At 38.5% G+C, this 16,878-nt stretch overlaps 1 protein-coding gene across 2 annotated transcripts in view; it reads right to left on the bottom strand.

Annotated features, from left to right (window-relative positions):
• Nucleotides 1-16,878, bottom strand: part of INTS4 (integrator complex subunit 4) — a 110,928-nt gene that overhangs the window by 48,004 nt on the left and 46,046 nt on the right. For both annotated transcript variants that reach the window (XM_065881454.1, XM_065881455.1), the window contains 5 exons: nt 15,646-15,734; nt 14,362-14,482; nt 7,771-7,842; nt 5,856-6,030; nt 1,020-1,225 (listed from right to left, as the gene is read on the bottom strand). In XM_065881454.1, coding sequence (XP_065737526.1) covers nt 1,020-1,225; nt 5,856-6,030; nt 7,771-7,842; nt 14,362-14,482; nt 15,646-15,734 — 663 coding nt within the window. The remainder of the gene's footprint in view (nt 1-1,019; nt 1,226-5,855; nt 6,031-7,770; nt 7,843-14,361; nt 14,483-15,645; nt 15,735-16,878) is intronic.

Below are 16,878 nucleotides of genomic sequence, written 5' to 3'. Positions count from 1 at the left end.
CCATAGGGCAACTAAGCCCACACACTGCAACTACTGAGCCCATGCACTCTGGGGCCTGCAGGCCACAACAAGAGAAAAGCCCGCGTGCTGCAACAAAAGATCCCACATGCTGCAACGAAGATCCCATGAGCCGCAACTAAGACCCAATGCAGCCAAATAAATAAATAAATAAATGAAAAACTTCAGAGCTCGCAAATAAAATCCAGACACTTTAAAGAAACAATTGAAGAACCACAAAGAGTTGTGCAGCCTGGGAGGCAAATCTGTGTTCGTATCCTGGCACAGACACTTATCACCTGTACAACCTCAGAGAAATTACCTTTTTTCTGAAAACTCCCAAGGTTGAATGAATTGATCCCTAAGATCCCTTCCTGTTGTCTATGATTCACTAGAAGAATTAAATCAAATCAAGGCTGAAAAGAATTCTTCATTGTTTAGCTCCTGCCTTATCTGTAGCCACTTCCCTTCCCTCCTCTCTCAACTCTATGTTATATTACAATGAATTCCTCCCAATTCCTTGATTATATCAAATCCACTCTTACTTCTGGATCCTTAGACACTGCTCCCTCTGTTTGGTATCCTTCCACCCTACTACTATCAGTGCCACTCCTTCCCAAGAAAATGTTTCATACACCTGAATCTAATATAATATAGTAAGTCAGCTATACTTCATTAAAAAAAAAAAAAGAAAGAAAGAAAATGCCTCATTAAGTCCTACTCCTTCAAGTATCCACTACAGCATTCCTTCTTTCTTCCCTATCTCCTCAACCTTACCCCAGGCAATTCAGATTAGATACTCTGCATTCCCAGAGCATCCTATCCTTCCCTGATCATAGCAATACTAAGCTTTATTCTAATTTCCTGTTTAATAGTCAGTCTCCTCCACCACAAAGGAGTTGTATGATGAGAAGGCAGAATTGTGCTGCCTCTACACAATTTTATCATCAATGCCTGGTTTAAAAAAAAAAAAAAAAGTGGTGCTCAGTAGGTATTGATGAAGAAATGCATAACAAACTCACCTCTAACACAGCCAGGACAGTGTCAAGCTGATCCTCTCGAAGGGTGATATTGTTAGAGATTTTTCTCATGGTATGTATGGACTGTAGACGTACTTCCTCAATTTCATCATTAAACATGTCAACCAGGAAATCAAGGCACTTCTCAGCAAAAGAGGGTGAAGACTGGGCCAGCATGCAGAGCGCCTCTACAGCAGCAATGCGGACCTCTAGAGAAAAAGGGACAAACAAAACTGCACGTCAAGTTAAGATCCATGGGAAAAATGTAAGAAGGATTCCTTCTCATTCAGGTTTGTATTTCCCTCTCTACTCCTGTTACTTTACAAACTCTCTCTGGGAGATCTCCTCCATGCCTGCAGATTCTGCTACCACCTTCACATAGACCTATGAACAAGGATGTTGGTACCACGGGGACTAAGGTTTAGATCCTGACTCCTTGAAAACTCAGCTGTCTTATTATCTCAGTAGTCCAACCACAGTAAAGTACTTTTTAAAAAAGCACTTTGAAAATAACATTATTAAGATTAAAACAGGGTCTATATCATTATTCTCATTCTACAGATAAGAATCAGCAAAGTGGATAAACTTGCCTCAAGTGAATGAGAGCAGAGATAAGACTAGGACCCAGGTCTGCTAATTCTAGACTAGCATCATATAGTGGTTAAGGGTACAGGCTCTGGAATGATAGAGGCCTCACAGTGAATTGTGAAAAGTAATCCATCCACTAACTTGGACGGTGATCTTGAATAAGTAAATTAACTTCGTAGTATCAATTTTCTCACCTGTTAAATGGAGATAATACCCATTTCCTTACAGAGTAGTTAGGAGGAGTAAACGACATAGTGTAGGTAAAGCACATAGCACACTGCCTGGCATATGTTAAAAGCTCAATAAATATTAACTACGATTTAGGTACACATCTTGTAAGCACCTTGAAAACAGAGGCATGTCCTCTATCTCTTTACATGCTCAGAACATGTAACAGTAAAGCCACTGAATCCAGGAAGCCCTTCATTCTTTCACTAACACTGTCGCCTGAACGTGTACTATATGCCAGGCCCTGTGCTGACTGTTGGGATACAGAGATGAGAAAGCTATAGACCATGGTCGCAAGACTTCCATACAAGCTTGTTTTGTTCCAGCGGTTCCCACAATAAAATGTACAGTTTCAAAAAAGAAAAGAAAAACACTCAAATTGTGGTTAAAACTCTCCAATATACTTTGGTTTTTGTATAAGAAAGGTTTTATATACACCTTAAAAGCAGAGTTACTACATAAAAGGGAGATGACTCAGATTTTTCTTGGTACTTATAAATTCCTCTTTTTCATCAGAAGGGAAGGATTTGCTCTACATCACATTATGTAATCTAAACAGGAAATTGCTAATAATTACAAAGCAAGCCAGAGATGGACCCAAATGTTTTAACTGCTAACCCTGCTTCTTAGGGCTTTATCCATTACATTGCATTGACTCATGTGTAACTCTTGCAAGTGTATCAAGGGAATCACAGAGAAACTTCAGATCAACATGAGATAATCAGTATGACCTGACCTGATGCAATTCCAAGCAGAAGCAAAGAAGCTTGGTTTTTTTATTTTGCATGCACAGCCTGGCTACAGGTAGCTAAATTAACAATTTCTACTGGACTTTTTGGAATGTTGAAAATATATAACAGTCTCCTTAAGGGTCCAGGGCAGAGAAAAGGAATTAGCTTGCTCGAGAATAAAAAAAAGACTGATCCTCTGGTGTCTTAACATATGTAATCAGATCCTAGTTTTGCTACTTACTAGCTTCATGCTTAGTACTGAAGGTACAAAGATGAACAAGAACAAGACTGTGTCCCAGCCACTATAGACTAGAATAGTTAATTGCATTACAGAGTGATGAATGATACAATGGAAGAGCACACATAGTATGAAGAAAATGCAGAAGAGGCACATAGCCTACTCAACAGGATCAGAGGCAGCTTTTCAGAAAGTGACCCCTAAAATAATACTTGAAGGAGTTGTTAGGCCAGAGGAAAGGAAAAAGGCCTTTCTATGCAGAGGAACCACATGTAAAGGCCCAGAAAGGAGGGAGAACATGGAACAACTAGAGGACTAGAAGTATGTGTGATACTACACTACAGTCTATAGCCAATGAAATAAGGCTCCATTTCACTCCCAGCAAATGTGTCCCTAAAATCCTGATTTACCCAGAATTTTATAGGTATGATTAGAGAGCTGCCATACCTGATGCTGGTTATGATCTAAGCACTTTCCAAAGTTAAGTTCCTTTAAGTAAACCTTAGTGACAAACTAAAAACTGTAGAAATCAACCACATAAACATTAACAGTGATTAAATTCAATTGCAGAAACTAAACAAAGCAAAAATGCTAGGAGAAACAAAATAAAATAGGTTCTAGTTACCTGTCTTTGGATAAAATGGGTTTTAATAACTGGAATTCCTTATTACCTAACACTTTAAATTTTTAATTCATATATCAAGTTCATGGAGAACATAAGCAGAGGTAGCTTTAATTAATTTCCATATATACAGAAAATCTTACAGCAAATTGAATAGGGTAACCCAATTCTAATATCTACTAATAGAAAAACTGTCTTTCAAAAGTAATTTTCTTGCCCTTCTAAGAAGTTCTATTCTGAGTTATCATTTTTATAGGCATTTTAAAGACCTGAGCTCTAATCCTCTGACACAAATTTACTATAAAATTTGGACAATCGATATTATCTCCCCACATCTGTTAGCCTCACTGAAAATAGGCTGGAGTCAATCATCTCAAGGCACTGACAGTCTGTGATCTATGTGAAATGGAGAACATCATATTGAAGAAATCGTAAGAGCTTTGCAAGCACTTCTATTACTGGCTAAAATGGAGTAACAAGGGCTAGATTTATCTTTCTATCTGAAACAACTAAAAACAGAGACAAAATATATGAAAGAAAAGTATTCAACACACTATACAACAGGCAATAAGAGGTAGTGATCCCTGAGAGACAGGAAATAAATGAGGTGAGCTTTATGATTATACCGGTTTACTGTCTGTAGAGTTTCCAGGCTGTAGGTCGCCCTGAGTTGAGAAGACAGAGCTGGAAGTCTGGAAAGGCCAATGTGACTAGAGTTCATAGGGCAAAGTACCAGAAAGGAAAGACATGCACAGAGAGAGCAAGCCTAGGAGGTCTGCAGAGGGTCCTCCTCAAGTCTTCAGGCAAGTTCTGTTCTGTGAAGAAACTATCCAAGGCCTGAGAAAGAACCACTCAAGAGGGTTCGAGGGAACAATCTCCAAAGCTCACACATGGTCAACAATAGTTTTTTCAGAAGAGTTTGTTTCACTAGTGATGAAAAATAACCCCTAGACTAAATGCTACTTAGGTCCACCTAACAAAGCTTAAAAACAAGACCTGAACTAACTGCATTCTAGAACAAAGCTCAAGAATACTCATAGGAATATAACAATGTTCAGCACCCAATAAAGTAAAATTCAGAGTGTCTGACATCCAATCCCAAATTACCAGGCATGCATAGAAGCGGGAAAACATAATCCATAATGAGGAGAAAAATCAATCAAAACCAACCCAGAAATCACACAAATAACAGAGCTAGGAGACAAGGACATCAGGATAGTTACTGCAAATACATTCTCTGTTGACAAAGCTAGAGAAAAGATTAAGCGTATTAAGTAGCGATACAGAAGATACTAAACAAATGCAAATTCTCATCAAACTTCTAGGGATGAAAACTACAATGTCTGAGATGAAAAATATACTGGATGGAATTAACAGCAGATTAGACACTGCAGAAGAAAAGATTAGTGAACTCCAAGACAAAGCAATAAACATTATCCAAAATGAAACAAATAGGAAAAAAAGGTTACATGGAAAAAAAAGAATAGAGCAGGAAAAAAAGGTTACATGGAAAAAAAAGAATAGAGCATCTGTGAGCTGCAGGACAACCTCAGTAGCCTAATATATATGTAATTGGGAGTCCCCAAAGGAGCATGGGGCCAGAAAAATATTTAAAGAAATAACAGTCAAAGATTTTCCAAATAAAAACCACAAACCCATAGATCCAAGAAGCTCAACAAACTCCAAGTATAAGAAACATGAAGAAAATTATACCAAGGCATATTATAATTAGATCGTTTAAAACCAGTGATAAAGAGAAAAGCTTAAAAGCAGCTAGAGAAAAAAAGATACATTATGTACGGAAGAACAAAGATTTAAAATGACAGCAGAGTTCTCAACAGAAAAATGCAAACTGAAAAACTGTGGAACAAGATGTTTAAAGGACAAAAAAATAAACAAATAAACCACTATTAATCTAGAATTTGATTCCCAGTGAAACTATCTTTCAAAAATGAAGGCAAAATAAAGGCTTGATTAGTCATTAGTTAGTCAGACTAACCTGGGTTTAAATCTTGCTTCTGTCTCTTACTAGCTGAGTGACTAATAAGAAAGTACAATTGTTATCAGTATAAATATCAATTTTTACTACCATTTATTAAGTGCTTACTATAACTGGGTTATGTATCATGTCATGTATATGTAATGTCATTTCATTATAACAATTCAGAAACACTTGCTATTAACCTTGTTTTACAAAAATGCTAGAATTTGAACCTAAATTGACTGAACCCGAAGTCCATGCTCTTAACCACTGATCCATACCACGTGAACCTCAACCTCTTCTGTTTATAAAATTAAAATAATAGTAGATACTTCATTGAGTGACTATAAAGATTAAGTGAGACAACCTGTATATATCACTCAGTACAATACCAGATACATAGCAGCCACTCAGTAAATGGGCACTGTTATTTTTATGAAGTCATTCTTACCATACATTTCATCTTCCAATCCATGAACAAAGGCTCCACAAGCTCCTGACTCGATCAAGTTCACAGCCCCTGTATCTACTTCTTCCTTGGGAGCATCATCTCCCCACTTCCTGCCGCTGGAAAACTCTCCTGAAGTGTAAAGTTCCTTGGCACGTTCATGTGCAGTGCGTTTCCTCTATAGAAGACAACAATTACCACTTGATAGAGATTCGTGAGAACTAAGTTGCACCCCAAGAACATGAGAAAGTAGGAAATAAGATTGCTCTCTGAGCGTTACATTTAAAAAAAAAAATACTCAATAGATCAGAGCAGAGAAATGCAAATTCAACTTGAAGTTAAGACCAAGGTTCTCAGGTCATCAATAGCTGATAGTAACCTTATTAAAGATAGTAACTTCATTAAAGATAGCACAAGAATGTTGACTGGACAGGTGGTTATGTTTGCCATGGCAACACAGGAAAGGGAGAACCAGAGAGGTAAATAATGGCAGTGTCCTTCCAAGCACCATCCTGGGTAGACAATACACTGGCCCTAGAAAATAATTTTTTTCATCCCATAGAAGTAAGCCTCTATTTGACAACACTATGCTCACCAAGCAAGGGTCTAGTAAATTTACTTTCTTCACAGATTGCCTAAGGGGGAATATACTAGTCAGCTAAAGTAAGTAAATATTGAGTCTACTTGACAGTTACAGTTACCTTCATAAATGAATAAACTGGCTGATATCAGCCTCTGTGAACCTTCCTGGTGTGAGCCCACATCCTCATGGCTGATCATCTCAAAGGCACTGATGAAATATAGCACCTGAGCCTACAAGGATGTGGGTCAGACGCAGAAGTAAAGTTTGTACCTTGCGAAGTGTCTTAGAAACCTTTGCATTACCCATCCCTCACCATTCACCATGAGCGTGTCCTTCTTTGCACTTCCACCCCAGTATACACAAAGAACACTTAAGCAATCACTGACCTCAAATGAAGGGAATGTCCTTCAAGAAAGCCATGTGGCAATGTTTCATGAAGCACAGATATTAACTCCCCAACCATTCCCAAGAATTCATCTTATGGAATAAATCAAAACAAGAAAAGATCTAATATCCATGAAGGTGATTCTCTATATGTGATTTATAACAGTGGAAAAATTAAGGAGAAACTGTAAATGTATAATAAAGGGCTAAAAAAATGATGGCACATCTACTTGACAGAATACTATGCTATCAGTAAAAATGGTAAGTATGAAGTTAATATGAAAAAAAAAAGCATATGAGGTAGTGGTAAATATAAAAAGTAGACTACAGGGGCTTCCCTGGTGGCGCAGTGGTTGAGAGTCCGCCTGCCGATGCAGGGGACACGGGTTCGTGCCACATGCCGCGGAGCAGCTGGGCCCATGAGCCATGGCCACTGAGCCTGCACGTCCGGAGCCTGTGCTCCGCAACGGGAGGGGCCACGGCGGTGAGAGGCCCGCGTACCGCAAAAAAATATAAAATAAAAATAAAAAATAAAGATACTGACAATGAATGCTCCTATCATATTCTCAGACTCATATTTGTTCTTGACAACTATGTCAGAGAACTATCGCAGTCAAAGCTTAAGGGCATTCTGTTACTGTTCAGAGAAAGGATTTACTCACTCTTCCATGAGAACTGCTGTTGAAAGGAGTCACAAAATAAGACCAGACCTTTGTAGTTTCTAACAAATAGAAAGTGAATCTTGCCTCTTGTAATTGTACAAGTACTTTTACAATTGTAAAAGTAACTTGTAATTTGGTTCAATTTACTAAGATTTTAAATTAAAATGTAATCTAGTCATCCTAATTAACAAATTCATGGGCTGTAAAATTAAATCAACACAACTTGGCATATAGCTACACTGATTTTGGTTTCAGAAACCCAGTTTAAACAACAAAGAATTCAAGTTACCCTCAAATCTGACATCAGCTTCTTGTCAAGCGTCTGTTCCAAGAAATGAGAACTGACTTGCTCCATAGAGCCCTATAAAAAGGAAGAATCCAGAGCAATTAAACAACTTTTAAGATCTGAACAATATCTTCAAATTCAAAGTTTGCCGCCAACTTAAATGCATAAAGATAACATTATTCTTTTTTAATTTTAATTTTTTTTTATACAGCAGGTTCTTATTAGTCATCAGTTTTATACACATCAGTGAATACATGTCAATCCCAATCGCCCAATTCATCACACCCCCATCACCCCCACTTTCCCCCCTTGGTGTCCATACATTTGTTCTCTACATCTGTGTCTCAATTTCTGCCCTGCAAACCAGTTCATCTGTACCATTTTTCTAGGTTCCACATATGTGCATTAATATACGATATTTGGATAACATTATTCTTGATAGTAAAGATCCCTATGGGTTTTGAATCATCAGGAAAATAATAAAATCACTAGCAGCAGCAGCTAGCACCTATATAGAGCTACTAGGTGTCATGCACTGCTCTAAGTGCTTTATACATACATTAATTCATTTAATACTCACTACAACCCTATGAAGTAAATACTAATATTAGTCACGTTTTATATAAGAGGGAAAGAAGGCACAAAAAGATGAAGTAATTCATTCAAGGTCACAAACAGTGTAAATTACAGAGCTGGGCTATAAACCCAGGCTCCAGAATCCTTTGCCTTAACTACTACTCTCCACTGCCTCTCCATCCCTTTTCATTCCATCCTTTCCATTCATTTGTCCATTCATTCATTAAACAAATGTATACTTAGCAACCATTCCATTATATGCCTAGAGTTACCAGGAACAGGTACACAAAAATAAAAAGACATCAACTCTACACTCAACAATCACACACTAGTGAGGGAAATTGACAAGTAAAGAGATTACTGCATTATGGTATGAAATTTTATAATATACATTTATAAAGGGTGCTATGGGAACTTAAAGAAAAGCAGTATGGGGTGGAGGCAGAGAGAGGTGTATCCGGGGAACTGGAAATCACAATTAAATGCATAAAGAAAATGTCATGTGGGAAACATCAAGTGTTTCTATGAACAGAATATAGGACGGGGGTACCGAAAATGAGGCAAGACGTGTCGGTAGAAAGCAGGTCATAAAGGTCTTTGTTTGCTATGGTAAGGAGTTTGCCTTATGAATAATAACTCTATAGATAATTTCTATTAAATATTTAATGAGCTCAGTAATGTACAAAGACTTGCATTTTAAAAATGTATCCCTCCCAATAATCCCATGAAGAATGAGCATTATCCTCACTTTTTATTTATTTATTTTTTACGAGAAATTGAGGCTGAGAGATTCAGTAACTTGCTCATTTCAAATAAGAGAGAAACATAATCCGATTTATACTCATAAACATCATCTTGGCAGCAATGTGGCTAATGGACCAGAAGGAACCCAAAACAAAGCAGAGACACAAGTTAGGAGGCTATTTAAAGCACGTCCTAGACATTCTTAAGGAATATATTGGAAATCTTCTCTAATTCCCAAGTTAATAAATATGGAAATGTTTATACAGGCTCAGACTTTTTCTCCAATCACATTTTCCATATCAAGTTACATGTTCTTTGGGAGTACTCTTACCCAAGTTAACACCTTTCCTACAATTCTAGCAGGGCAATTGTACTATTCATCTTAAGTAGTTTCAAAACCACTTTTTCTTATCTCTACATGGTATATAGTTTGTTACATAGGTCTGAGCCAATACCAAATCTAACATTCATTTTTTTAATGCAAAACATCAGTCGTATGAATAAAAACTATACATTTTTAAGAACTCCTCACTTTCTCTTTAGTCTTACCACCAACATTAACAGTTGTCTTTTTTTTGGCCGCACCATGAGCCATGTGGGTCTTAGTTCCCCGACCAGGGACTGAACCCGTGTCCCCTGTATTAGAAGTGCAGTGTCTTAACCACTGGACTGCCAGGGAAGTCCCCAACAGTTGGCTTTTTAACAGGCACTTTGTTTTTCTACAAAGAATGAAAGTTTTAATGACTTCACAGTAAGTTACTGGAACCCACAGTCTCAACGTCCTCCTCCAAAGCCTTCAACTGAGCTCTCTCCCAACACAGTAGCAAAGAGGGGGTACTATTCAGATCCTAGCCTCAAAAAATTGCACATCATTATTTGTAACAAGTTTCCAGTGTTATGTAAGAATAGCTGAAACTTTCCATTTTAAATCCACAAATAGCAAGAACCTTACAGCATAATCCACTTGAAAAATAGTAAAATCTGAACTGTTACAAGCACAGTGGAAATAGAGAAGGGATAGATTCAAGGTATGTCGAGAAGGTAGTACTGATAAGAGTTGATGACTCAGTGGATACGAGACACAGAGAAAGAATTCTCAAATGCCTCTGGGTAAATGATGGCACCATTTATGAAAGCACAGAAGGAGGAAATCTGGACCTAAAAGATAATGAGTTCATCATAAAGTGCATCTCACCAATCAGAAAAACATCTACATTCCTGTATACTTTGACCAAGACACATATATTCAGGTAAAAGCTCTCCAACTGTACTACTACCCCTACTTAACAATCTATAAAACTAAGAAAACTGATATTTAACAAACAAGTGCGTCAAACCTGCTCTCAGAACAAAAACTGCTCAACTAGTATAATAACATAAGTCTATGCACTGTTTGCCTATTTCAATTTTAAGCTCCTAGCCTCTATTCATTAGGTGATGAAAAAGAGCAGACCAAAAAAAAAAAAGATGGACTACTATGTGAGACATAAAACTGCCACTGACTAGGACAGCTACATTTGCCCTGGGAAAGACTAGCCCTGGGCAGAGTTACAAACATAAACACCTACAGTCTACAATCTAACTGTCTGAAAATGTTATAATTTTTAAGGTCAAAGACTTCCGGAGCCTTACTAATAAGGTTTAAATTATTTAACATCTTAAAAAGAAATCATTAAACTAAGGACCCTATTCTAGATAGGATGCCAATTACCATAATTAATTTCAAAGTAGTGACTGTATTCTAAATAGTCCCATGGAGCTATATTCTTGAAAATCAAGTTTCTTTGCTCCATCAGGGAAGTTACAGATAACTGAAAACCAAACCTTTACATGGTTTTGAATTTTCTGATACATCCCATATCTGAAATTTTTCATCCTGCTATAAGCCAAGGAGAATGGACTCTATTCTTTCTGTACAAGATGGCCTTAAGTCCAAAGCCTTATCATTTCAGCTAAGTTCTTGAAAACCTGGCTTCTACGTTCCTCCCAAGCTTAATCTTGTCACACATCATCAAATCTAACATTATCCCCCACACCAAGAAGTACTAAACTGCTTGTAGTTTAACATGATATTGTAGTTTAGTATGATATTAGCATGCATGATAGTGTACTCATGTATCTCTGCTCGTATTTTCTCCTTCTCTACTTCTTTACCTAGCTAACCCATACTCACCATTCAAAGTCAACTGAGAAACACCTCGTCCAAGAAGCCTTCTGTGCATGTGTTAGGTGCTCTTTCCTAGGAGTACCGGTATTGTAATTGACAGATTCCTATGTCAACCTACCTGACTATCCACTTTTTTTTTTTTTTTTTGCGGTACACGGGCCTCTCACTGTTGTGGCCTCTCCCGTTGTGGAGCACAGGCTGCGGACGCGCAGGCTCAGCGGCCATGGCTCACGGGCCCAGCTGCTCCGCGGCATGTGGGATCCTCCCAGACCGGGGCACGAACCCGTGTCCCCTGCATTGGAAGGCAGACTCTCAACCACTGCGCCACAAGGGAAGCCCAAAGAATAGTTTTTCTGTTTTTTTGTTTTTTTTTGTTTTTGCAGTACGTGGGCCTCTCACTGCTGTGGCCTCTCCCGTTGCGGAGCACAGGCTCCAGACGCACAGGCTCAGCGGCCATGGCTCACGGGCCCAGCCGCTCCGCGGCATGTGGGATCTTCCCGGACCGGGGCACGAACCCGCGTCCCCTGCATCAGCAGGTGGACTCTCAACCACTGCGCCACCAGGGAAGCCCTATCCACTCTTTTGAAGGCACAGATTATGCTCAGAGTTTGCTGAATTGATGAATATGTAGTCTAAAGACCATATATGGTTTACCTGATCACGAATTTGTCTACTCAAGAATTGGAGCAGGGGAGTTTACCTCTTAGCTTGCACAGAGTAACTAGTAAACCAGCAGGGCCTTAGCTGCATAACTGCAGCTCCCAATACATAACTGGACCCGCACTAGGAAGGAATTCTACATGGGCTTTAGAGCATGAAGTATCACTTACTATCTATGTGGCCTTGGACAAATTATACTTTTCTAAACCTTAGTTTTATTATTTATAAAATAAATAATATAATATCTACCTCAAGGAGTTTAAAATAATTATAAACAAAAAGTCAGTATGTATATAAGTGTATGTACAGGCATATATTTACGTGTGCCTGTATATGAGGAAATGGGTGTATGTGCATGTGTATGCATGTATGACTAAAAGTGCCTAGCTTAGTGGGCTAGGAACTCTATAAATAGTAACAATTATTATTATTAGCAAGATTAGATTATTAATTACTTTTGAAGTATAATCATATAATCATGTAATTTAGAGTTGTTTGGATTTGAAATCACTTAAATAACATAAAGCACTTGAGTCAAATTATAGTCATCTAAGTGAAAATCTTTTCAATTCACCACTGTGATTCATTATTCATACAGCTTTACATAAATGAATTTTAGATTCTATGGGGTACAAAACTAAAAAATTTGGGGCTTCCCTGGTGGTGCAGTGGTTGAGAGTCCGCCTGCCGACGCAGGGGACATGGGTTCGTGCTCCGGTCTGGGACGATCCCACATGCCGCGGCCCATGAGCCATGGCCACTGAGCCTGCGCGTCTGGAGCCTGTGCTCCGTGACGGGAGAGGCCACAACAGTGAGAGGCCCACGTACTGCAAAAAAAAAAAAAAAAAAAAAAAATTTGAATGACTCTGCTTTAAGGATTACTTTTCTAACTGCCTACTCAGATGACAACATATCATTGAATTATTCCTCTAAAACATCCCCTCACACACACACAGCACACTGTAGATGCTCAGTACACGCTGAATGAAGGAATCTGATGAATGATTGGATTGTTCTGAATTTTAATATATCCACAAATCAAAACAAGGCTTTAAAATGTGAATTCAAAAATAAAATCACTAACAGCTGGCTTGTTTAACTCTATATTTTATTATGGACAAGAAATATAATCTGTAAGCAGGAAATACTGAGATCGTCCAAGTTCCTTATTTTTCCATGAAAGTGCTTCACATAGGTTTCAGCAGTTACCCCCAAAATACTGGTCAAAGGACTAGGGGTATCACAGGATCTGTGTCCAGTACAATCAAGTCCAAACTTTTTAGCCAACAATCTTACTAAGACTGGCATAGTTGGGGGCCCTCAAAAGAGAAGTTATCAAAAAGAATTTCAGATATCCTTGCTGTGACATTAATACAAATTTTTATAGATAGTTACATATATATTTATATATTATAACAACCCCACCACCTTGCATAGTGTAGTACTTCACAATTTATACACATATTCACAGACAGGATCTCATTTGAGTGTCATGACAACCCTGTGATGTAAACATGAGAGATATTATAAGCCACTTAACAGATGAGGAAATGAGACTAAGATAAAGTGACATGTCCAAGACAACACAGGTATAAAATAAGGCTGAGCATTACGCCAACCCTCCTTCTTCTATAAGACAGTTCTATCTCTGAAAAGTTAAAATTTTTCTTATAGGGGGCTTCCCTGGTGGCGCAGTGGTTGAGAGTCCGCCTGCCAACGCAGGGGACACGGGCTCGCGCCCTGGTCCGGGAAGATCCCACATGCCACGGAGCGGCTGGGCCCGTGAGCCATGGCCGCTGAGCCTGTGCGTCTGGAGCCTGTGCTCCGCAACGGGAGAGGCCACAGCAGTGAGAGGCCCACATACAGGAAAAAAAAGAAAAAAATATTCTTACAAATATACTAGAGTCCCCAAAGGCAAAACAGTAGGAAAGAATGAGGCTAAAAGTCAGATTAGCATCTGAATCTCATTCTACAACTTCCTATCTGTATAAATTGAATAATTTACTTAAATTCTCAGAGCCTCAGCTTTCTCACCTGGGAAGTGGGAATAATAGCACCTACCTTGCTGGGTTACTGTAAGAATAAATGGGATAATAAAGCAATTATACTCCAATAAAAAAAAACAATAAATGAGATAATTAAGTGGCCTCATAGCAAAGTATCTAGGCCATACCAGGTGCTTAGTAACGGTAACAATTATTTTTATTATTATGTTCCTTTTTCTCTAGACTTTGGTTGTCTAATATGCTAACAAGATTAAATAGGATTATCTTTAAAATTCTTTCTAGTTCTCAAAGATTACTTCTCTATGGGAAAGGGAACAACTTCTTTCTATTTTAAGAAATACTAAGGTTTATAAAAGCGCATTACACCTGTCTCTATCTAGTTTCTCAAAATGTTTTACAAGTGTAACAGGTAATATGCTCATTAAAGAAGATGTAACTTACCAATAGCTTTGAAGCTTGAACTCGAACCACCCAGGAGCTATCACTGACCATGTGACAAATTTTTCCAAACGCATCATCAACTAAGCGAATTTCTTCATTAGAAGAAGGGATTGGGACAATGCTAAATTAAAAGAAAAGAAACCACAAGTGACAAAACATGAGCCTAAAATTGCAGGTTCAATAAACTGAGAATGACCAATGAAAATCAGCACAAATAGAAATGATAACTGAATAATTCAAATCCTATAATGATGAAATACATTTCAGAGTAACCAAATCAGTCTGGGATTTGTTTATTTTTAGTTGCAATGCAAATTTGTGTCTTGAGTAAAAAGTATTTAACACTGAAGATTCAAAGATTTATGAGATACCAAAAACAGCTACCACAGAGTTATCTTTAAGTTTATTCTCTCTTATAATTGCATTGCTGTCAATATAGCAAGTCTCAGAATAAACCAATAAAAAACATACTTGCAAATCTGGTCCTAAATGAAAAGACAATTTCCAGCTAGTCTTTTTTTTGCGGGGGGTGGGGGGTGGTGTCTATGGGGGGTGGTGTCTATAGCTTTATTAACTCATTTTTGTTTTTCAATTTCAGTAGGTAGTTTAATGAAGAGGAAAAAACACTTCTTTTTCCTATAAAAGGAGTTCTATAAAACAGAATAAATAATACCTGTCTCTCCACCTCAAAGAATCACTGTGAGATAAATTATTTAATTACCGTGAAAAAAAATTTTTTATTTTTGGCCGCACCTCACAGCTTGTGCAATCATAGTTCCCCGACCAGGGATTGAACCCAGGCCCTCAGCAGAGAAAGCACCAAGTCCTAACCACTGGACCACCAGGGAATTCCCTATGAAAATATTTTTAACCAGGAAAACACTACATAAGGGATCATTATTCTCAAATTCACCTGGTATCTTTAGCTGGCATTTGTATTTACTAAAATGTGCCCAAAACCATTTTAAAGACTTTTTTTAAGGGTTGGGCAGAGGTGGAGTGGATAGCATTTGAGAAAGACCATCCAATCTCTTCATCTATATTTGAGGAGGTTGGGACCCAGAGAGGCGAAGTGTCTTTCCCAGCATACACAGAAAGTTCAAGGCAGAGCTGAAAAACAAGGACCAAGCATCCTGATTTTCAGGGTCCATGCTTTTCCCCTATTCCATACTGCCTTCCAAAAATCTAACCAACATTCCTTTTCTGGAGGTGGGCTTTCTGCATGGTGGGAGGAGAGAAAAATGGCTTAGCAATGAACAAAAGCTGGCTTACACCCACACTGACCTTTCAGGATAGAGCTGACTGACAACCCAGATAAGCTGGACTGCAGCACTGCGCACTTGTTCATAGTCATCAGAGAGCAATTTACAAGCCTGCAAACAAGGATTCCAAAAGTCTGTTAGTTCTGTGTCCTCCCAGGTGATGTTCAAACTATTTTCAAAATGAAGATATGGTGGCTGGATAAGGATACCAATCAAAACACATATGGGGTGATTTTAACTTCTTGAACCTTTGCCCAACAAAGAATTCTTGGCCTCTGCCAGCTGCTCTGCCTGTGCTCTGACTGTGTACCCTCCCACCCCATGTCTGAAAGGAGAACCACAGATTGATAGATAGCACAAAAGCCATCTAGAACAGCATCAATCATAGCAAAGCTTGCTGGGAGCCCACAGTGCTACCCTGACAGGCTCAAACACCAAAGATGAGTTTTTTCCCTATCTGTAAAACTAGAGCACAAATTTCTGACTGACAGTCCATCTGAAAATTCAAGCACTCTAAATAAATGTACAATTTTAACGTTAAGCTGCCAAAAAGAGGCCAAATTTTCCTTTTTTACTTTAGTCTGAAATGGAATATCCCTACTCCACCCACAGTCATAGCTATACCCTAGACTTCAACAACACCCAGAAAACGGTTTTTGAAATTTTAAAATCTTATATTCCATGCTTTGACCATATATGCTACTCTACCAGCTCTTCCATCGCCATGACTTAACCCATCACACCTGCTCTTCATCCCACTTAAGTTACCTATCCGTTTAAGCAGGGTCTCTCAACCTTGCTATTATTGACATTTTGGACTAGATAATTCTTCGTTGTGAGGGGCTGTCCTGTGCAATATAAGATATTTAGCAGCATCCCTGGCCTCTACCCACTAGGTCGTTGTAGCACTGCACCCTCTTCCTCTCCCTAGCAACTGAAATAGTCAAAAATACCTCCAGACGTTGCCAAATGTGCCCTGGAGGGCAAAATCACCTTGGTTGAGAACCACTGCTTTAATTCTGTCCTTTCTTTCCAAATAAACCACCTTTTCCTTGCTCTATACCTGTCCTTACTTCAGTCTCTTTTTGTTGTTGTTGTTTAGTTTTTATTTCACAACCATAAACTTAACTTTGCAATTCAGCTAAACTTGGAGGGGAATAAGGAAAATATGGAACCCAAAGAAGTGCAATGAGAGCACAAAGATTACAGTATATTTTGAGCAGATGGGGATGAAGGGGTGCTCTCCTGAGCTACA

The sequence above is a fragment of the Phocoena phocoena genome, chromosome 8, assembly GCF_963924675.1.
Source record: "Phocoena phocoena chromosome 8, mPhoPho1.1, whole genome shotgun sequence".
NCBI classification, from domain to species: domain Eukaryota; kingdom Metazoa; phylum Chordata; class Mammalia; order Artiodactyla; family Phocoenidae; genus Phocoena; species Phocoena phocoena.
The sequence above is the reverse complement of the archived record's forward strand: the minus strand, read 5'-3'. Positions and strand labels throughout refer to the sequence as shown.